This window comes from Plectropomus leopardus, chromosome 14, assembly GCF_026936395.1.
Source record: "Plectropomus leopardus strain MGB_pleo_1.0 chromosome 14, ASM2693639v1, whole genome shotgun sequence".
NCBI lineage: Eukaryota > Metazoa > Chordata > Actinopteri > Perciformes > Serranidae > Plectropomus > Plectropomus leopardus.
The window spans coordinates 12,327,292-12,351,233 of NC_142189.1; the positions used below are offsets into that span (position 1 = coordinate 12,327,292).

Genomic DNA, 23,942 nt, shown 5'->3' on the forward strand with positions numbered 1-23,942 from the left:
ATGACAAGACTCAAACTCAAACTGCTGGAGAAGGTGAGAGGCTGGTCTACATTTTGTTAAGGTGGAAAGATAATGTTTGAAATTAATATACTTTGATCATTTAGTATTCTCAAGTAAAATAGTTCAGCATTATTTTTCTTTCTGCTTTTATTGAGAACTATACATTCAAATCCTTAAGAAATATCTTTATTTCTAGAGACTGGAAAACAAAGAGCACAATATGGACGAGAGAGCAGAGTCTGCCCAGTCTGCAAGTAAGATAAACAAAGCGCCTTTGTGATAAAGAATTTTGAACTGTGGATGGCACCATCTGCCATGACAGAAAGAGTTACATTCTCCATTCTAGACATATCTGATAATAAGAAGCAAGGATGTAGGTTTCGTTTCAACCCTATGTACCATTTGTGCATTTTCAGAATCAATTTATGGTGTAAATATCTTTAATTTTGTCAAAATAAAAGTCCTCTGCTACTTTTATGTTTTTAATGTAGGAAACAAATGCAAATTATTTCAATATGTGGGAGATGTGTTCCCTGCGTCCCCCCAGAATCTACACTTAGGCCAAGAATAATATCCAAAGATGGCAGATGAAGATGCAAACATAACATACTTCAATACATTTTGTGTATTAATCTGGTGGTAAATGGATATAAAGCATAGCACTGAGGAGGCGTCTTAGAAGCTGATGACTAAGGTAGAAGGAATTTGATTAACTTCAAAACAAGATACTAGCAAATAAAAGAGGCAGACATGAGAAAACTGAAAAAAATGAAGAGAGTGGTTTATGAGAATGTGAGTTTGTCTTTTCAGGGACTTATCGTTATGATCGAGGACAGTTGGATCAACTACATCGTGCACTGAGGCGAAAGCAGGACCTACTGCAAAGGCTCAAGGTTTGTTCATAATATCTTAGTTATCTTTCTTTTCTTTTTTTGTGTTTATGGCAAAATACTGTTATAACAAAAAAAGTGAGGGCAAGTACATATAAACAGACAAAAGAGATTATCTAGTGACATCCTAACCCTGTATGTCTTCTAAAGTAAACATACATTTTTTTTTATTTCTGGTATCAACATGTTGTAAGATGAGATTTGTTTTTGTGAACTTTTATTTTATTTTCTTATTTATTTAGATCAACAAGTTAATTTAATTCACATTAAACTTACACATTATATTGTTTTAAGTTAAAATGAGGAACTATTTAATGTGGTGCACCCTCTGCGAAGTGATATGAGAGATGCTTCACGTGCGTTCAGTCGAAATCAGTTTTCCTATAACTGTTGCAATAGACATTAAAAAGAGAGTAAGAAACTGAGAATATGTCCTCATGCTTTTCTTACCCTTCGGGTTATTCAGCCTTTAAAGTCAAGGCTGGAAGAAGGCAGCCTTACAATATTAATATAATTTCTTATGTTGCTACATTCAGACATTAAGATGACAAAATAAAAGAAAAACATAAGATATTCCCAACAGTTTAGAGCACTTAAACGTCTTTTCTTTCAGCTTTCATTGTGAAAAGTGTGTAATTGTTTGTGTTTTGTTGGTATTTGGTATCTTCTGCGTAGGAGCAGCACATGTTAGAGGACCTCAACCGACCTCACACCTGGGCAGGGTCACAAAGACAGTACAAGTCACATTTCCCCACTGCCCCTCACCCGCCTCCTCAGCTCCCACCACACCAGTCAGCCCCTGCTCCACCCTTTGTGTCCCCTCCTCACCCTCCACGCATCATCCAACAGACTGTAAGACACTCAGCATTAATCTCAAAAAACACCCCAATCCCCCAGATCTGTTTCTCTGTTTCTATGTGGTCTGTTAAGTGTATTTAATCCTCTTTTCCTCCTCCTGATCCCCTTCCTTTCTTCTATTTTTGCCCGACTACTGCTATCCAGACTGGCTTGCAAGAAGCTCAAGTATAGTGCAAGAATAGTGTGAATTAAATATGTTTTTTAAAAAAGCAATTAATTCCCTGTCTCCCTATCTCTCTGCAGCTCCCCCAGCAGCCTGCAACCATCATACAACAGCTGCCACAACAGCAGCCTCTGATAACTCAGATTCCTCCACCCCAGCCTCACCCTGTACCACGCTCAGGCAGCATCAAGGAGGGTATGCATCTGCTAACAGAGATCCATCTTATTTAAGTCTACCTGTATTCATGTGTGTGTGTTTATATTGTGTGTTAGATATGGTGGAATTGATGCTGATGCAAAATGCCCAGATGCACCAGATCATAATGCACAATATGATGCTGAAAGCCATGCCCTCTATGTTGCCACCTGGAGGGCCCAGTGTCCCTCAAACTACATATCTTGAGCAGGTACACACAAATACACGCTCTCTGTGATACAAAGTAAAAAAGCTCAGTTCTGACCCTTTACAATATTGTCATCTCTGTCTCTCAACAAAGTCTCCAATGTGTATTTTTAGGACAGTTACCCTATTTTCTTGAGGCCAGATGTCAAACCAAGAGGACGTACTGTCCATCATCATCATCACTACGGTACTACTCCTGCAGCATCACAGCTGCCTCCCATCTGTCCCCCCGCATGGTTACCAATGGTCTCATCTGTCCCAGCAGGACAAGCAGCGGGACATTTACCAACCATAAACCATACAACCCCTTTTACACTCCCACCACTTAATACATAAGGTTAAACAGCACACATGTACTTTGAGTTTCGTATTTAAAATAATTAGTTTTTACTAACAAACATATAATTGTGTTCATGTCTTTACAGGACTCAGATTTCACTCTGAGTGTCCCCACATAGTTGAAAACACATTGAAAGTGAAGCCCTGAATGACTAACGTATGGAACCTAAAAAGAGCTAAAAACTTAAGAAACAAACTGCTCCTGCACTAATCAAATGAGCTATGTCACTTGGAAAAGTTTCTTATCCTTGAAAAAGTCCAAAACGATAATTTATGCAGTGTCAGAAAGTAGTGAACTACATATAATCAGACTTAACTAAATTCTAAGTAGATTGCTGGTAGGTCATCTGCATTCCTATTTGCAGAGTGATTTAGGTTGTGAAATTATTTTTTTTTCAATATTTTGTGTATTTAACTACTGAAACTGAAACCAGTAAAAGGTATGATTTTTTTCATTTTAACATTTGGTCTCTACTGTAATTGAACCTCCTGTGACCACAATCCTCAGAAATACTGATTCAAGCTATTCTCTACCGATATTCAGAGAGGTTTTTGCATGCTGTCTTGGCAGTTAACATTGCCTGGCTAACAGGGAAATAGTTTCTAAATGTTAGAAAAGCCACAGATGACTTTTCCTTGCACTTTCTCATGAAAAGTGTTTCTTTTTTGCCAATTTATTTATTTATATATGACCTATGAACAAGTGGGCACCCTCAGCAATAAACTTAAGTAAGTTATTTGTGTTTTATTTATTATTTCATATCACATGCACATTATCAATTTGATCTTTTTTTATTTTACAAAGTAGTTTGAACAACTTTTTCTGAGTACCTTTAGTTAACCAAACCAGATTTATCACTAGCGTAGCTTTGTTTTAGTTCAACTTTTTTCCAGTAGTAAGTTAATGCGAATAGATTCCCCGGAACTGCATGTATGAATGGCAGAGAAACAAAAACAGAGAACACTACTTTAAGCTGCATGTATGTGCTAATATTAGCTAGTCATCAACTCTGACCACGTACTCTCCATTCTAGACATGAGGCACAATAACTTGAACAGAAACATCAGAGACAGTTAACCTGGTCGAGATCAGTGATGTAGTGGTGGTATACAATGTACCCACTTCTTCTGGATGTTTATAGTCTTCTTCTTCTTCTTCTTCTTCTTCTTCTTCTTCTTCTTCTTCGTCTTCTGTGGGGTGAAAGGCAGTTGGCATCCTTGAAGTTGCATTACTGCCTCCCTCTGGATTCACGCGAACTCTGTTGTCCTACTCTCTCACAATCTTCTGATGAGACCAGTTACTGCCAAACACCTAAAAATTACCCTCCTTCCCTCTCTCTTGCAGAGACACTCAATCACATCTTTCAGACTGGCCACCTGTCGTCCTTCCCTCTGCAGCCCCGTCAAACATACCTGTCTCTTCCCCTCATACTTCCCCTCAGGACCCCCTGGAAGACGAGATGATGCATCTCAAGGGGTTATCTCTTAATAAAATTAGTTTGAAATACTTTCTGCAGAAAACAAGCACATGCTCCAATGTTTCCCCCATGATACACCAGCTGCACAGGGGAGTTGGATGTTTCCTTTTACAAAGAGTGTGACAAATTCTCAATCTACTAACAATAACCTGTAATACATGCACGACAATCACCTGTACTCGTCTATTACGTCCTCTATTTCCACCCTCATATACTCATATACTGTATATATATATGTGTGTGTGTGTTTATAAGTCTCGTCCTTTAGTCATATTATCCCAGTACTGCTGCCACTGTCTGTTTATTTCCCTCCAAATGATGCTCTTCCCCTCAGACTTTGAAAGTTTGATGCTAGTGTCCACATGTCCTCTCTTCACTGCCTCCTTGGCCTATTTATCTACTCTTTCATTTCCCGGGATTCCTCTATAACATACGCATGTAGCTAGTGGTACACCCGCCTCATCAACTAGCACTACACCACTGGTTAAGATTAACGTTGTTCTAACACAATTAAATTAAAGTTTTCAGTTGCTTTGGTTCGCGGAGATGTGACTAATGAGAAAAAACAAAGACTCAACGCCCCGAACAAGGACTGGAAACCCAAAGCCACAGATAAAAACATGGTTATGTCTCCACAAAAACGGTTGTAGCCCAGACGGGGAGAAAAAAATACTATCGCCCGAACAGGGACTTGAACCCTGGACCCTCAGATTAAAAGTCTGATGCTCTACCGACTGAGCTATCCGGGCTCTTCTCACTTCGGCATCAAGACAATTTATATACTTGTACCATGCAGATTTCAATGGTCAATATTTATATTTACTGCATAGTTGGAGCCACCACAGGTAATGATGATAGATAGCTGTATGCTAACTTTGGAGTGCTGTTTGCAGTTTACGCTAGCCTAGCTCGCCATAGGATTAACAGGCTAACAAACTAACTTTTGAACGGTATTAGCGGTTTGCAGCAGCTAACGATAGCTGGCTACCAACAATAGACTGTATTTCATGCTACAAACTAACAAGATGGTTAGCCTTGTGCTAGCTTTGGAGCGTTGTTAGCGGCTAACGCCGAGTAGCTGCCCAAATTAATAAGATATTTAACCGTAATATAGGCTACTAATTTCGGCTAACTGTACACACGATGTCGTTGGTAACCGTCAATGACTTTGCGCAAACGTAAAATCTAATGGCTAAACAAACTTTAAACTAGAAAATATTTAGTCAGTGACTATCTGTGTCATCTTGTTATGTTAGTTGTTTTTTTCAGGTTACACAAAAATCATTGAACCACTGCCTTGTCTTTAATGGATGAATTTACAGCTGTACAAAACGGTATTTTACAGAATCTATAAAACAACAAAAACCGCCTCGCATCACTTTTGATTTAACATTACCACACTGAATCACTGCATCCCTGACCATATTATCAGTCCAGGTTAACAGTGTGACAGTGCTTCTTCATCTCCATACAAGTACACAACATAAAACCAAACCTTAATTCACAACTGTCAATCATCATGGCACATCCCTCTGATAAATAAAATTATCTAAATATATTTATACGAAAACATACACATACAAACAATCCAAGTTAAGTGACAACCTCTGCATTAACAGATTAATAAAGTGCATAATTCTTCTTTTAAAGAATTGCGGTGTAATGACAGAGGAGCAGGGGGGAGTCATGCTGTGTGTTTAGCAAGATGTGGAGGATAGTTAGACAAATGTGTGGAGGATGGTCTGCACTTGTGCTTCAGGGTTTTTTTTTATGGCACATACGTCAATATTAACATGCTTAAAACAGCCTTGTTTGTTTGCTGCGCCCTTATGCATTTTGTTTAAGATGAATGAATGGTAAACAATACAAAATCTGGGTTAAATCTGATTAAAATGTGCTTGAATACAGCATGTGTGGTTACAAAATATTGGCCTTATTATTGTGTAAACTTGGTTAATTAAATGTTCTGAATGATTGCTGTGAAATAATCTGATGACATTTATTTACACAGGGCATGTCTGCTAGCAGAATACCAGGCAATGCTGTACAATTGTTGTTTTTTTAAACAAGCATCTATCTGTGCAAACTCAGCCAGACTGGGGAGAATTAATGAACATTTAAAAATGTTTAAAATAACTTTTTGTTATTCCACAAATGCAGAGGGAAATCAAAAAATCCCTAAGGACTAGGATGTTAGTCAAACTGTCATGTGAATAGTGATTTTGACACTATTCGATACTTTCATATGTTTTGCAAAGAGACTGAAGCTGAAATACAGAGCGGCACAGGGTAGGATAAATAGCCCTCTGCTAATGGTAAAATAACAGTTTCACACTATGAAAGTCATTGTGTCACCAGTATCTTTCTAAACATATTTTGGTGAATGCAGTTATTGTTAGAGAGACACCATACATTCTTCAAATTTCACCTCTCAGGCCATCTGATTTGAGTGAAACAATACAGATAGCACAATGAGGATTAAAATATTATTGTGATGACATTTTAGGCAAACTGTTGCGTATTTTTCTACAGCAATAGCTCCACAGTGCAAAGGATGAAGTTTTCACAATTTTAGTTTACATCCCAGCAACACATGCACTTTCTTTACCTTATCTTTTGGTGTTATAAAAGAGCGCAGCGTAATCTGATGATATCAATGGCTAATCGAAATAAATTGATCCTGTGGATCCTCCTCTGATGCACAAATTCAGATATTTACCCTGTTTGCCTGGTTAGGCATGTAGCAAGTTCTATCTTTGAACGGATGATGGTGGCATCAACTTGTTCAGATGATTTCACCGGTAAAGTGTTTGTAGGAGTCATGGTGCACCACTCTTCCACATGTCCATTTTTATCTGTGTCAGATCAAATGGTCAATCCTGGAGAAAACGTTTGATCAAGGACAAGAATGTGTGGACATCTATGGAAAGTGGGACGTTGGTGTTTATTCACATGGCTTGGTTATGTGATCTAAAGTGAGAGAAAGAGAACAGGAATGTCAGTTTACTTACAGTGCGCACGGGAAAATTAACATCCCCATTCTAATAACACACAAACAGCGTTCACCTTGTGTATGTGAGGAGGCATTTCGTCCTCTGAGCTCTCCTCTGGTAGTGGCTCATGGTGTCGTGGAGCTGCCTGACCCTCCTCTGCCCACCCTCCCATGGGCACACCCCGGGCAGACCTCACTACTTTCCCCCCTGAACCCAAAGAGTCTGAAAAACAGAATGACATACAGCGTCGGTTAGAAAGCCAGAAATGAACACTGATCTGAATAGGACCTGTACAGCTACTGTGCTGAGTATAAGACTGTCCACCCCAAGAACAATAAGTAGAATATAACTTTAAATATATTTTAAAAATCATTCTAGCTCAAGTGCATGGCAAAGCCCACTCTCCAACTACAATGAGAGTGGTAAACCAAAGCCTTGAGATCACTTTCAGAGTGATATGATGAGTGAAAGAAACAATGGCAGAAACCGTACAGTCAAAAAATTGGTCCATGTCTCCAGAGAGATTCAATGACCTGCACAGAAGGAAGAAACTCACATTTGTGCTTGAGGCCTTTTTATATGTCATGTTATAAGTCATGAGTGCAATAATATAAAAAAGATTAGCATTCAAGTGCATGTGATGTGAAACATGTAGAGATGATAAAAAATATCACCTGGTGTATGTCCACTGGAGCGCCGCTGGCTGCTGCTGTGTAATGACACCCCCTCCTGGCCCATTGTGGTACTGCTGTTGGCTGAAGCTGAAGTGGGGATGGCGCTGGGACTGGGAACTGAGGTGGGGAAAGTGTGTGAGCGAGGGAAATGTCTGGAGTGGCGGTTGGGCTCGCTCCTCACTTCATCGGGGACGCTGTCACTGCTTTCGTCACTCTCCTGCCGATGCCATGTGTGACGGGACAGCTCGCCACGGGACTGCTGCTTGTGTAGCTATGAGGACGTAAATAGACAGATAGGCAGGACACAAGATGGAGAAGATCAATGAGATATTCAGGGTAAGAAGACAGGCCGCGCTTCATTCAGTTTGTGCCTCCCGCAGATGTCCTTGTCTCTCTTCCTACACATGCTCACAAAAAAAATTACCTCATGCATGTAAAGTGCATGGATGCTCATCTCAGTGGAGGCGTACTCTGACAGCACCAAACTAGTGAGTTGACCTTCCCATGCACTGCTGCCTGAGCTCACAGTTCGGGCATCAGTCCTACAGAAAGGAAATGCAAAAATGAGGACATGAAGAGTAGGTGATAGAGATGATGAAAAGACAAGAGAAAACTGAGGGTTTAAAGTTGGTTATCCATGATGAATTTCTTTAAGATTTTCCTCCAGCCTCTCAGTAAATAATTAGTGTTGTACAGAAAAGGAACATAGTTGAGGCATAATTTTCCTACCCAGAGCCTGCCATAGCTTTGTTCATGGTCGAAGTGTGGCCAGACGTCCTGTGAGCTGCACTCAAACTGCCTCTCAGATGAAGACTGCTACTAATTGGGGAAAGGGAGCGTAACGCAGATGCCCCGTCGCTTAAGCCAGGCACTGCATGATTGGTCAAAGAGCTGTCCCTGCCGAAATGAACGGAGGTCAGCGTAGAGGGACCCACCAAGAGGTTTGCAATGAGGCTCCTTGGCTGCAAGAGGGAGAGAAGGGGCAAGAGACAAGAGCAGTTTTTACCTCTGAGGATGTGATAACATTTAACTCGTGGCCACTGTGAGCATGACGTTGGTTTATCCCTGTACCTCAGACTCAGACAGCGAGAGCGGATGTGTGTCTGAAGGAGCCCCCGCGGCCTCTCTGTGAACTCGCTCTTTCAGCTGACTGATGAAGTGTGTGGTCTCCTGAGGAGGCTGCCACTGGGGGTTGGTGATGGCAAAGTGCATCAGAGACAACTCTGTCTTCCCGTCCTCTGCCTGCTGGTAGATAGATGCCTCTGTCTTCCCCTCTGACATCCACTACAGAAGGAAGAAAGAAGGTTAAATGCACACATGTACACAAAAATTAACGCAATGTTTTCGAAATGTCGATAAAACACAATTGGGAGATGACTGTGTTTCTATTGAGCGGTGTTATGCAACTTCACCTCTTGGGATAACATTTGAAGGCACATGGCGATGGATGTTCAAAACATCAGCAGGTTTATTTCTATTGCAGACACCGTCATTATTTCCAATTGAAGGTGATGTAGGAATGTTAAACGAGTGATAATTGAAATGCAAACCCCTTATATGTGGGAGCGGCCACTTATTAGGGATTTTTGGGGGGTGATAGTTCACGATTTCGCAGAGGAATTGTGAATTCAAAACTTCCGATGATCTGCTCCACTTTTGAAGAGTTACATGTGCAATAACACCTCTTGTAGCGCCTGCTGCATCATGCCCAAGGGGGCCATTTCCTACCCACAAGTGCGTAGTCATAGCATCTTGTGACTTATAAAAGAGGAAAAAAAGTGTTTCCAGTGCAGTTTTGCGAAATATGGCTTTTTCAAAACGCCTAAAATACCAACTCATGTAAGCATAAAAACATTTTTGCGATAAATGGGAGTTTTTTTTAAACTGACATGTTTCCTCTAAGTACATTTAAATTTGCAGTTTTAATTTGCACAATGTGAGTGTTAATGGTAACCTGCATACAGACTGATTCACTCTGGATTTAATGAATTTAAACCATGTCATACAGCAGGTATTTTCATGTGTATCTTTATATTTGTATGTTTACGTGACTGCAAACCACTTGTGCTAGTCCCTCACCGCAGGGTGTCCGTGCTGCCTGATGTCCATCTGGGCAAAAGAGCAAGTGTCTCCCACCCCGACCACCTCAACAGTGAAGTTTCTGAAGAAATCAATGATCTCCAGAGACTTCCTCCTGAGACAGAAGATCAGGATGATGGGAGTGACCACTGGACTTATCAGCTCCTCCAGAATAAACACCTAGAAGAAAACAGAGGGGAAAGGTTGTAACACTGTACACATGTCACAGAGGACGGTTCAGCAAAAACGTCAAAGGTACTTCTAATTCACAAGTTGAAACGCAGTCCAGGACAAAGTGAATGTTGTACGCTGATGATTGTATTAACCCATATTTTCTTTTTTTTTAATTTCTCATGCAGATTAACATATTCTGGATAAGTATATTACATGAATATAATGTAAAAAAAACCAGACAGCCTCACTATTAACTAATTTATGCATGTTTTTGTCATTTGCTTCAATGAGACTACTTTCTTTTTCCCATCATCAATGTGCACGCAGATAGCCAGCAAGGCTGCAGGTCCTCGTCCACAGATTCTGCCATGTTGCAGCGCCATGCTTTTACCGTAGCCCATAACAGACAACCCAAACACTGGCTCTAGATAGAGCCATTTGCATTTTTGTGTTGGCTACAGTATTTAGCAGCCAGTCCATGATGAGCAGTGTTGGAAAAACACAGTTTTTTTTAACATGGAACTCCTTTAACCAGTGTTTTTACCAGTTTAAATCACTGGATCCATTTGTTTTGGAGATAAAGACACCTCTGCATATAATTGAGCTTCTGTTAAAATTTTTGATTAAACATTTGGTAAAGGCATTTGAAGAAAGTTTGTTGTTGGAGTTTGTTATATTCCAAATTCTAAACTTCAAAAGAAGTATTGTCTTTGTTATTGTAAATGCATATTGGTTCCAAATATCGTTTATCAGGCTCATTAAGTACTAATAATCGGTATCTGCCCTGAAAAACCAATATCGGTCAACCCCTAGAACAGTGTCTGAGATACCAATTTGTGATGCAAAACTAGCTTTAAAGTTCAGTTTTAATTACCTGGTCTGTTTGTTTTGGAGAGAAAGAGACCTCTGCCGATAATTCAGCTCTTAGTAAAAACCAACTGAACAATGAACACTGAAAAAATTCAAACCAGGAGAAGTTTCAGCTGGTTCGAACATGCAATCCACACCACTAGATGCCACTAAATTCTACACACTGCTCCTTTACTACCTTGTAATTATTCTGAGTTTTGATATTTATTCCCAGTTCAGTTCAGTTATACTCACTGCTTTGTACTGGAAGAGCTGGGAGAACTGGTCACGAGTCTCATATCTATGTGCATTACCCTGCCAGTGGTCGGGCATGTAGTGGATATGAGCCAGGATGACCCTCAACAGCTGCTCAGGACAAAACACCATGTGCTTATCTGGGATAAATGATCTGAAGGGACAGACAGAGAGAGAGAGTTTACAAGACTGAAAAACATTCTCATCAAGTTATTTTAAAATATATATTTCTGAGTGAGGATTTCTAAATGGAAATAACAATTAAATCCTATATGTCTGAATCTACCTGTAAACTTTATGATGGATTCTTGAGTGGATTTTTCCACACAGTTTAATTCATGAGAATGTTCCTTGATATCTGAGTATTTCAATTTAGAGCTATTAACAGACTGCAGATAGTCTGGAGCTACTTAAAGAAGGAAACCCTCTTATACTCCTCAGTTATACAGCAGAATAAGCTGCTGAGGAGCATTAACAGGATTACCACTGGGTAGCTTTAAAAGGGCAATAAAGAAATGGCTCATGGTTAGCATTTCGTGCAGTTGGAGACTTGTGTCTTGTATTCATGCTTTACATTTGTATGTGATGTATAGTGACAAAGGTTAAGATTTATAGACGATTACAAATGATCTGGTGATGTATTTTACCTATTGTACTTAAGTTGTTTATATAATTGCAATGATTAGCTGGTGCAGGCTGCACTGCCTTTCCCCCAACGCCTTCTTTCCCTCCCCATTTAACCACAACTGTTGTAGCCATTAAATGATTCTGTGTGTTTACAAAATGCTTCTGTTAAATAAAATCATTAAATCAATTCTGTCTATGTTTATTTAGACAGATGAGATTAGCAGACAGATTAACATGGTGACACTAATTCCCTACCTGCAGACAGTGATACAGACTCCGAGCAGTGTGATTGACGAGAGGACATGTTCCACCGCGAGAACGTCCTCGTCATAGATAGTTAAGGCGATGAGGACAGCTAGAAGAGACCCGGCAAAAAACGCTACATTTTTGGCAACCACCGTCAGCAATGGTGAGAGGAAGCAGTTCATGTACTTGGATGCAGCCTGAATTAAACAGGAACAAAGGAAGAGGAAGAGAAAAAGGAGGAAACTGACTTCATTATTGGCAGTGGATGAGTGGGCTGGCGCTTTGAACACCACAAGACGAGTGCCAACTAGTTCCGTTATATTCGAGAGAAGGCAGACATCTCCACGGCTGATATCTCCAACACTTCGCAACTCACATCAAAACAATCATATAAATAAACAGCACTACAGTAAGAGGGATAATATTTATTTTTTATTTTTTCGGTAAACTATCCCTTTAAAGAGCCATGGGCAGGAGATCAGCTCTAACACCAACCTTGTAGCCTTTGCTGAGGCGCGACATAAGCTCATGGTCCAACTCATTGAAGTGACGCAGGTAACATCGACCGTATAGAGACCAGCATCTCGCTCCCAGAGAACCAGGCTCTCGCTTGATCACCTATGCGCGCACGCACGCATGCACGCACACACACAGACACACACAGACACACACAGACACACACAGACACACCAAACTCTTGTCTAGAGCACTAAATGACGAAAGAAAATGTCTTGACTTTGTGTGTGCTTGTGAACCACTTACCTCTGTGTAACTGAAGAAGGCGTAGAGAATTTGCCACACCAGGATGACTGGACACAGAAGCAGATTGGCAATCCCAATCCACAGGATGCGAGATGCTAGCCTTTCAGCCAGCTCGAGCCTGTTACCTCCTCTTTTGTACTCTGGTTTCAGGCTCCACTCATTCTCAAACAGAGAGCCTACAGAGCAAGGTTAAAATGAGACTCCTATTAAAGTGTAAACCTTGACAAATTAGCAAATGCATGCAAACAGTTAATTTCATCTGAATGACACCACAGAACTGCACTAATGCATTTATATAATGAATTACATTAAACGTGGACGCACCTGGCCCCCAGAAGAAGATAAGCTCAAAGTTGTATTTGAGACCCCGGGTGTAGAACACAGACTCTCCAAGCACAGGAAGTCGAAATCGCACAGGAAGGAGTGATTTATTCACCATGGCAACCTTGAGAAGTACAAGAGGAAAGATTTGGTTTGAGGTGACACTGTTTCATTGTATTTCGAAATAGCTGTGTCAGACAGTGCTGTTAACACAAATGGACACACCATGTAGTTTTTAAAGCGGAGGATGCGGTGGTAGATGTCGAGCTCTGTTAGCTCCTTTTTATGGATGCAGATCTGATGCTCCTTCTGGATCTCCACTATCCTGGCCTGAACCTCCTGCCATGTTGCATAAGGGAGTTCTGACTGAAAAGACAAATCACAGTGAAAGGTAGAGCGTACAATGAGTCTTGCAATTAATCTTACAAGATATATATAATGTCAACAAAACAAATCTTCAATACCCCTCGAAAAAATAATTTCCTGCCATTGTTTTCTCGGTCTTACCATGGTCATCTTGAGTGCATTGATGTAGAAGGATCGGATCTCCCAGTAGCAGCAGACGTTGTAGATGAATTTGACCAGACGATGTAGCCAAAACACTCCAGAGATTACCAGCACAAAGATCACAAACGCATTGTCTCGAATACTGTGGGAGAAAATATAATCTTTTATAATTCAAAGACGCATGTATTGAACAGCGTTAAGATTTTCAGACATGTCTAATTGCTTTGACACATTTAATATTTCTATATGGGAAAAAGAAACACTTAAGAGCTAACTTTAGAGACATTTTAAAGAGACATTTTACTCTAATCGTTGACAATAGAACCTGGTTTCACTTTGGAAGTTGTTTGGGGGTTTCTTATATCAAACATCACATCACACTTTCAAGTAGGGATGGGTACTGTTACGATTTTTTGATACAATTACTCTTACAGATACTCTTTCTCGGTTTGGTTCTTCATTGGTACTTTTAATTAGTCTTTTCATTACTAAATAATTGCTTTTAAAACATTATAATAATAGTATATTTAATTTAAAAAAATAACTTCTATAGACTTGAATATTTTGAATATAACCAAATGTTGTTTCTAAAGCATTGCTATTTTTATTCATGACATCACAGTACTGAGTGATGTTTAGTTTTCATCAGTCATTATCAGTCCTACGTCCTGTCCTCTGTCCCTCTCTCCCTGCTGCTGATCTGAATCACTGCCTGCAGGTCAAGTTACAGCTGATAGAGGGAGGAGTGGCTGGTTTATCTCAGCTAGCAGCTAACTTCACAAGGATTTGCCAAATTTTAAGACATGTAGGAAACTAAGCTTAACAGTTAGACTAAACACAGACAGCTTTTGTTTTAGCTTGTTTTGTAACAATTCGCTGTTAGCTGAGTGTGTGCGCTCTGCCTACGTAAAACAGAGGCAGAGGATGAGACTGCAGACATAGCAGATTAAAATATCACTCTCTACATGTTTACATATTTATGCTTGTTTAAGTTATGTCTGTTATACAAAAGGTATAACTGGGAGATTAACTTAAAGCCCATTATCACAAATCACAATTTGCCTCAGAAGGATTTACAGCATACGACATCCCTCTGTCCTTAGACCCTCACAAAGAAACCCCCCCCCCCCTCCGAAAAACACCTATAATGAGGGAAAAAAATGTTGTTGTAGATTAACTTAAGTTTTATTAAGTTAAGAATAAAGCTCCATGTGATAGTTTAAATTTACATCGTCTTATAATGTGAAAAGTCTGCTTGAGTGTTCTCTATCTCAGACATATCATTACCTAAATAAAATAAACACTGTGTCACACTCACCGGGCACTGCAGACATCCACTGGGAGGAAGGCATCAGGCAAGGTGACTTTAGATGAATCAGTATGATTTACAAACTTGTTGGCAAACAGTATGTCATAGTCCACACAGTTAGCGAGGAACACTGTGAAGCCAACCACAAACAGCAACTGACTGCATGGAGAAAGACAAGAAGGAGAAAACACACTTCAGCAAGCTCTTCCATACACAAACCTCTGATAAGAGAAACATCATTTCTGATGGTGAGGATACATACACCAGCTCAAAGATCTCTCCCAGCAGCATACAGGTGAATCCATTCTTCTGGTGCAGATTATAGACGTAATGCACGTTAAGGAATGCAACAAATGTAATGTAATGTTTTGTTAAACTAATACTTAATTCAGTTGTCAAGAGCACAACACAGTGGGAACATATGCCATTGTAAAAGGATATTCGCTGGAAAAATAGGTCCAGATTTTCTATGTGGTGCCACTGGGCTGCAAAAGATTTATCACAAATTAGTGATGGTGTTGTTAAGCAAGAGGAGGGTGTGTGTTTCTGTGTGCGATGATTTCTTTGTAATAATGTGTGTGCATGTCATACATTTGGCTCCTTCAGGCACATGCATCAGCAGGTTCTCCTCTCCAGGGGGGGAGTCGCTGTAGGACGCCTCCAGGCGCTGGTACTCCGTGTCAAAGTGCGCCATAGTGACAGCAGCTTCAGTCTCACCAAGAAGCTGAACCCACTGCTACAGACTGGAGAGGCAAGAGGGTTGAAGTTATACAGATGAATGGTAAAGGTCAGGATCAGCAACAAAGCAGCAAAACTGGAGCTGAATACTTGCAGACAAACAGCTGACAAAACTAGAATCCCTGGTTAAAGGGCATTGTGCTTCTTAAAAACACACCCTAGACTACTGAACTGCCTTCACACATGACTAAATTTTGAGAGAGTAGACATAAAAATTGAGGCCCAAAAGCACAGTGAACTTGTGTTTGAGACTGATGGTCTTGGAAAAGTTGAAGTAAAGTTGGAGGGCATGCACATACAAAAACTTTTGCCGGTGGTAGATCAAAAAAATTAAGGCAAAACTTAAACAGAAGAGCCGCACATTCTATTAAAAGTTAACAGTAATCTATAATTTCGCAACATTTCAATCTAACAGAGATCAGAGATCAATCTCTGTTCAATCAAAATGTTGCACAATTAAAAATTACTGGGAGCTTTTAATACAGTGTGCAGATCTTCTTCCTCTAATTCTTACAAATTAATTAATATTAATAACAACAACAAAAAAAACAACCAAGAAAAAAACAGAAACACAGAAATGACTAGAGAAAAAAAACCTTTAATATTAAAATAATTATATAAAATATTTTAAAATGTATAATACTAGTATAAAGTTCTCTGGACATTTCCCCCCTAGCTTTAAACAAAATAATTTTCCAAATCTGCAAATTTCTTGAAATTTGCAGGACATTTCTTGCCAAGTTGCTTATTGCCTCCCCATGATTTTGAAATAAATTGCACAAATTTGCTCTGTGTCAAAAGCTTTAAATACTTGTAAAAGGCATCTAAATGCAGCACAAAAAAATTGTGTTGACACAGGTTTCAGAGGGTTAAACGCCACTGGTTACACCACAAATCAAGGACCTTTTTTTGTTTATATAACGTCAGAAGGTGGGAAGAGATACTCAAGATCACTGAAAAAAGAAATCGTTACATTAAATTACTGATCGATTTACCGGGGACACTTTAAACCCGGACATACTGTCTCAAAAAGAAAGCTAAAGAAACTAGCTTACCTCCATTGCAGTGCGGTACGTCCCATCCAGCTCTGCTGTTTACTCAACATTCCCAGCTGTAAAAAACGGAAAGAGACATTTTCCTTAGTCTTACCATGGACCATAACATACATTAGGGAAGCGTTTAAGACATATTTATACTCGGAGGTAACACACACACAAGACTCAAATGTGACAGAAATGGCTGACTGTTGAGCTGTTGTTTAAATAATCAATTAACAGCGACACATCAAAGCCCAAACAGGAGATTCAGGTGTTGTTATTGTCGTGGTTTGACAGCACAGGCCTGCCTCCCTTACAAAAAATATGTCGCTGCACGGAGCTCTTACCGTTGGCCTTTCCTCCTCCGCTGTGTCAGGTAAAAGAGTGAACCCACAGGGAGATTTTTTATGTAATAGCCGTCTTGTTTTCGTTTTCTTTAGGCTGCCTTTTGTAGTCAAACATTAGGCAGTTTCATTTTCGAAACAGCTAGCAATGTGGCGTCTGTCATAGCTGACGGACGGGGATATTATCCAATCAGAGAGAGAGTTCCCTAACTGTAGGAGGAGCAGCCAATCAGGTGCGGTCAGAGGCGGGCTCCAAGGATTGTTGCGTATAAATGAAATGTCAGCGACACGCCCTGCATGAGCCTCCATGACATTACTGAGGTTTGTCTGATTACAGTAAAACGGGTCTTTACTACCATCGCGCGGCCGTTTTTAGTAGTACTACAATATAATTACAGAGGTACTGTCATACTAAAAGTGCACTCTTGATGATGCTGCCACATGTAAGCCTGCATTGAAAATAATAACAGTAATAATTCCTGTTATTGCACAGATTTTTAATGGAAAGATTTACCTAATAAATATGGGCACACATTAAATAAGTAAATTTATCTGTGAATGCAAGTGTTATGTCTGCTTTTGGATCCTGCTCTATATTTTGTTAAATATTTTGGAGTTGTGCATGCTGCTATTTATTTACCACAATTGATACACTTCCAATTAAATAATTTCAAGTAATTAGAACTTAGTATTTCAACATAAATACAAATATGCTTAATTTCTTTACAGGCACGATCATAGGCTATATGCTCTCAACATAGATGGACAATAATATTTCTAATACTAAATGAATAACAGTAATAATAATCAGTGGTTTCTTTAGCTTAAGTGGAGTGTGAAATTCTTATTTTCCCTATAACTGGCAATCAAATGGTTAAGAAAAATATATTATTAAAAACATAGACCTCACTCGTCATGCCTTGAAACCTCTATGTGAAAAGCACCTGAAGCTGATGGTTTGCATGTATTTTTTCTGTAGAGGACTAAAAATATGCTTTAAAAAAGCAGACATTCAGACATGGATAATGTGTCCACTTCTCTCAATGTTGTTATTGTTTTCATGTCAAATATGGCTGAGAGCAAACTAAGGCAAGATGCTGAAAACGTTCTTGGTCAAACTTTAAAACTCTGACTCATCTTGAGTTAAAATAAACAAATACTGAGACTGAAAAGTGCAGTACGACTGTTATTAATACAAAATGAATACTGCTAATAATTTTCTGAAGCTGTTATTTGCCTGTGTGCTGTGTTTCAATGAGCATACAGTAGATGGGGTGCAAGAGCTGACTCCACAGCATCGACATGATGCTTTGCAAAGCGGAGCTCACCTTCTGTCGCTCTCTGCTCTGATGAATATTCATATGTGATTGTTAAGCCTCTGGAGTGGCAGCTGGGCTTTTGTTCACGGTGTCACTGAGTTAGTTACACTGTTAACACCAATCACTGTGCATGTGTGTAGGTTACATGTGCATGTGTGTGTACCATTGTGTATTGAATTTAGGGTAATGACGATTTCATTAACCTATCTCCCCAGACAGCGAGGTTTTCACCACACAGACATATGACAGAAAACTCTTATTTTCTTACATTTATTCAATAAAGCTTTTTCTCTCTTTCTACCCTTTAATTTGTTTTTTCCCCCTTTATGTAGCTATTTCTGAGAGTGTGTCTGTTTGTGTGTGTGTGTAGAGATTTAAAAAAAAAGGCAGGGTGTCTTGAATCAGGGGGGAGTCTGTGTAATCCAGTTATTATAGTGATCTGGGTAATTTAATCTGTTCTGATTAGGATTAGGCTTCGTTCGGTTTAATCCAGTTGAAAAAGTCTGCCACAGCAGAGCTCACCAGCTGATAAACACCAAACAGTAACTGGGATATAAACGTAATTTAATTTGCATTTCAAAGTTTACCATGTAGCAGTGTCTCTGATACATCTTCACCTAATTTAGACTGTGTTAAAACTGCTTCATTGTGCAGGGAAATTTAAAGGAGCAGTGTGTAAAATTTAGGGGGACTTAGTGGCATCTAGCACTGAGGGTTGTACATAGCAACCAGCTGATACTTCTACGGGTTATAATTCCTTCACTGCTCATTGTTCAAGAGGTTTTTACTGTGAGTCAAATTAGACACAGATATCTCTTCCTCTCCAAAACAAACAGAATAAGTGATTTAAAGTGGTAAAAAAAGCGTTTTTCTTATGCTGTTTGGCTTATTGTGGAGGGGCTTCTATCTAAGGTCGCTGAGGTGAAAACATGAATGCCCCTTTCTACAGCCAATGTGTGGTTTGTCTGTTCTGGGCTGCTGTAGAAATATGGCGGTGCAGCATGACAAGGACCTGCCTCTTATTTAGATATAAACCGCTCATACTACGGCAGGCTGTTCTCATGCACTGTTTGTATGTTTTTCTCTGAAAATTAATGCACCTAAATTTGTACATATTCTCTGTATTCATGAGTTAGGATTTTGTGAATAATCCACATTTTTGGGAAGGCTGCTATCATGTGACCAATATGCTGACGGGAGTAAAGAATGCAAAAGGAAGTGGTCCCGTAAGGGCAGCAGGTAGAGGTGATGGATGGATCACAAATCAAGACTTTCGCCAGGAGACTGGTGTTTGGAAATGAGTGAGCTTTGAGTAATTTTAAGGTACATTGTCAACATGTTTCTTTTCCCAAATCTAACCTCCATAACTATGTTAAATGCATAACTTTACTTCAGTAAAGAATGGCATCTGTGGGGCGTTAATTCATAGGACATTACTGTATTGTGAGCGGATGCTTGTGTGTATGTGTGTGTGTGAGTGTGTGTTGCATTTTTGTATGATCATATGAACCGCTGTACGAGGATACAATGTCTGAGGTAACAAAAACACAGTGATTCTTATTTTCAGGTGATTTTACATTAAAGAAAACATACTCTTATTATTTTCCATTTTTGCCAATATATCCCCCTAAATATACACACTGGACCTTTAAGGGTAAAACTGCAGATGTTACAAAAAAATCATAAAGGTTGGGATTGTCTGGCATATCTTTCTGAAAAAAAAAGCCCTCCACAATAGATGAAATACAAACAAGAAGTACCCAGAACTGATACAGAAAAAATAGTTTTTCAAAAGTAAAATAAAAGTAAGGTTGGAGCTCATCTACTTTTACTTCACTAAAATACAGTTTTCATACCAAAGTTTTCACTAAATTCTTCATTTCCACACATATTATGAATAAACAGTCTGTGTGTTGTATGATATGACTGGACTATTGTGTGTGTATGTTTACGTGTGTGTGTGTAAGCATGATAGTGGTCTGCTGGAGGCTATAGCCGGCTGATTAAATTACCCCACTGTCTGTCGGGAATTAGGAGGTTGCATTGACAGCTAATTTGGTGCAAAGATGTGCTGTCATGCTGCCATGGGTGGTGCTGGGATACTCGGGATGGGGGTGGGGTATAGTGGCAGGTGGGGGTGCCCGGAAGAGGGGGGCAGGGAAAAGGGAATTAAGATGAAGACTTCTCTCTAGAGCGACTTAATTAGATCAAGCTCCTTCCTGTATGTGCACCCATGTGAACTCAACACAGCAGGTATGAAATCTATACACACACAGGCATGTTCACGGGGCAACACTGGACTCCATTAAAAAAATTTAAATTGTGCCTTGTCTTCCTCTCCCTGCTGGTACCCCTGGGGCCGCTTTCAAACAGCCATAATTGTCCCTCTTCCTGTGGCGTTTGGCAATTAAACAATAAAAGACTGTTTTTATCTGTTGTCATTATCACATTGAAAGATTATGTTTTTTAAATATTGTGAGTCATGATTCAGTTTTTGACTTAATTATGTCTACTTATATCGCTTTTCAAAATTAGTGTGTGTAGGTGTTTCTTGTAAAAATAGGAAAACCTGATAAAAGAGGCTATAGACCTGATTCCCATGACTACTGCAGAGTCAAAACACAAAAGGCAGATGTTAGCGGGTGTTAGTGGGGTTTTTTGCAGTGGGAAAGGGACTTTATAGTTACAGGGTTGTAGCCACAATCCGCAGTCTCCCAAACCCTTAACTTTTCAATTAGTTATTTTGGTTTTTCCAGTCCTGTTACCAGAAAACATGTTGGTATTGTACATTGCTGGAAACCACAGGTATGTTATATTTGTACTTTCATATGTATCAAAACCTATCATTATTTCTAAAGTGATAGAGTTCAGATTTAGTGTATTTCTCTTCAGGAGGAGGAGGTGATGGTGCATAGTGTGATGCCTAGGTGAGATAGCTGCCAAGCAGCAGACAACAGCAGACCACTTTTTAAGACCAAAAAATACAAGTAGTTTTTAACAAGAGGCTGGGACATTTCCACCTCTGTTTGGGATGAACAAAAGCCAAAACATCATGTTTTTCTAACAAAGTTGTTTTTGTGCCTAAACCAAAATATCCCCCAAACATCACCCGTATTATTTTTAATGGAACAGAAAGGGGAAAATTGATCATAAGATCTAATGCTAAAGCATTGATGGTTATAGTAGAGTGAAGAACATAAGAGCGAGATAAAATGAACAAAAGCCATCCAGGATGCAAGATGTTAAAGAGAAAAAAACACAAGAAGGTGAAATTTGCAGATTTGCACAAATTGTATGCTTTTTCTTTGTTTAATATTTAATATTATTATCATTGTGTGTAAGGTAAGTTCTTTATTTGCATCGATATCAAATTAGCTCTTCTTAAATATGTTAAATATAAAGGATAATGACTTTTTTGGGAGGTTGGGTGGCTGGTTGAGGGTGCTGAATGTACAAGGTACAGTGATGGGGAAAAAAGTCTTCTTTTTTTGCCATGTATATTATATTCCCCGTATTGCCCTTTTTCGGCCCCTTATTTTCCCTGACAGACGTCTTAGACACTTGTGGACATAAAATGACACATCTAGAGAATGAGCAAGGCATCTAAATCATTGTGATCATTGTGGGGTTTATCTGGTATATGATAAAAATAGTAATCACATCAAAAGTTTGAATAGAGATATATAAAACTAATAGAATAAATCTGTGTGGAGGACAGGACAGGACAGGACAGGACAGGACAGGACAGGACAGGACAGGAGGTCAAGCTTTCTTTCATAAATTGCTGATCTGGCACCGTTGGCTTAATGAGTTATTTTAAAATAGTCCACAGCTGTCTGCAGATAGAAGTTCACTCCACGGTCTGCTGAGAGTAATTACAACATGAACACCTACATTTTATTCCAAACAAAAAGAAGCCTGGTCAGTAACTTTCCCCCAAAATGACCTCCTTTAGTCCTTCTTTCTACTCGGAAATATGATGTCATTTTTCAGTCCAGAGCTACAGTCTGTGTGTGTTTGCGTGTGTGTTGCATGAGTCATACAGATCGGGTGACATCATATATATGTCACTCTCTGAGAGTGTGTGTGTGTGTGTGTGGGGAGGTGTGCAGCAGACATGAATGCATGAATCATTGTGTCGTTCAGTATATTTATCCCCGGGGAATGAACTCTGACACCAGACTGCATGGATGTCCCTGAGCAACACAAGAGCAGCTCGGCGTCTTTGTTGTCATTTTTTCCACTTGACTCTTTTTCAACCTTTGTAATATGAGGGAGCGGCTTAAAAATATGTATTCATTATCTATTGATATAATTTAGAAAATGAACCCACCAAAAAGAAGCAGAAGAAAAGAAAAAAGAAAATCAGTGACCTCTCCAGACTTGTCCTTGTTGTCCCCCGTGTATCAAAAATTAATCAATATGTGTGTCCAGACATGCAAATGTCCTTCAGACGTGGTCACTAGACAGAAAGGTTAATGGTCTATAGTTAAAGTCTTATAGTTAAATATAGTGTCCACTTTGACTGATACTGCATTTTTTAAGTAGGCCTTTTTTAAGTGCATAAAATATCAACCCCTGTTTGAGCTGTTTCTACAAACCGGAAGCGCGCCGGCTGCCAGCGACTGTATGTAATACATATAACACGAATCCTTCAAAAATCCCTAACTATCACTTTAAGGCTATCTTGTGATTTTAGAAGATGTTTAATTTGATCAAACATAACTCTGGTTCCCTCACAACCAACAGGGGCATTCAGTTGATACTGTATCCATAACTGGACTATTAGAAAAGGTAATATTTAAGTGTTTGTGTTCAAATGTTTTGTTTTAATTTTGTGTGTGTCGACGTGTTGATGAATGACTAATGTGGAAACATTACTGGTGTGGACAGTTTGCCATCCACTGGCCAGCAGAAGTTTAATACAGAGTAATTCAAAGTAAATTAAATTAGATAGACTAAGTGGCCTCATCTGCTCAATATTACATTTCCTTGAGTGTGTGTGTGTGTGTGTGAGAGAGTTTATTTATGTGAGCCATTGTGAACCACATAAACCATAATATAGATTGATGAAAACAAGTTTTTAATAAGGCTGTTGCAGTTATTTTAATCAAAATGTATGTCTTGTATTGCCTGAAGAGCAACTTTGCTGTATTGCAGATTGCTATAGGCCTATAAATAAGTATTTAATATTATTAAATATTTGATTTTCTCTATATCGTTTTTTTTGGCACAGAGTTTTTATTTTGGTATTTAAAGTCAAATGCAATAAACGACAGATACCACCCAGGTTTCTGCTCCTTAAGATTTACAAGTAGTTACATAGGAAGAGATTGAATGAAACTTGAAAACCCTAAGAGAGACACACATAAAAAATAATAATTTAAATTTAAAAAATCAATAGAAAACAACAAACAAAACAAGTAGTAATGAGGAAAAACTACCAAAATAAATAAATAAATAAATAAATGTTACAAATATTTGTCTATTTAAATTATGTAAGAAGAGGGCATTTGTAAAGCGCTTTTGATGGGGTTTATTTATAATAAATAAATAAATGAATAATTCTAAAAATAAA

General features: G+C 39.1%; 2 protein-coding genes and 1 non-coding gene across 3 annotated transcripts; 1 reads left to right on the top strand and 2 right to left on the bottom strand.

The window, feature by feature from the left end:
- c14h21orf58 (chromosome 14 C21orf58 homolog) lies at positions 1-3,551 on the top strand. The gene is made up of 7 exons (XM_042500756.2): positions 1-33; positions 197-254; positions 811-893; positions 1,566-1,742; positions 1,992-2,106; positions 2,184-2,317; positions 2,428-3,551. The coding sequence occupies exons 1-7, from the start codon at positions 1-3 to the stop codon at positions 2,647-2,649; spliced, it is 822 nt and encodes a 273-aa protein (XP_042356690.2). The 3' UTR covers positions 2,650-3,551.
- A 1,255-nt stretch (positions 3,552-4,806) lies between these two features.
- trnak-uuu (transfer RNA lysine (anticodon UUU)) lies at positions 4,807-4,879 on the bottom strand. The gene has a single exon. It is a non-coding gene; the product is annotated as a tRNA-Lys (tRNA).
- A 535-nt stretch (positions 4,880-5,414) lies between these two features.
- Positions 5,415-17,219, bottom strand: atg9a (ATG9 autophagy related 9 homolog A (S. cerevisiae)). Its single transcript, XM_042501019.2, has 20 exons — positions 17,049-17,219; positions 16,720-16,775; positions 15,518-15,669; positions 15,368-15,411; positions 15,189-15,253; positions 14,936-15,085; positions 13,618-13,759; positions 13,336-13,476; positions 13,114-13,234; positions 12,790-12,965; positions 12,523-12,645; positions 12,037-12,224; positions 11,155-11,308; positions 9,877-10,056; positions 8,869-9,081; positions 8,527-8,759; positions 8,222-8,339; positions 7,798-8,068; positions 7,197-7,345; positions 5,415-7,100 (listed from the first exon to the last, which is right to left on the bottom strand). The coding sequence occupies exons 3-20, from the start codon at positions 15,618-15,620 to the stop codon at positions 7,092-7,094; spliced, it is 2,580 nt and encodes an 859-aa protein (XP_042356953.1). The 5' UTR covers positions 15,621-15,669; positions 16,720-16,775; positions 17,049-17,219; the 3' UTR covers positions 5,415-7,091.
- Positions 17,220-23,942: the final 6,723 nt, after the last annotated feature.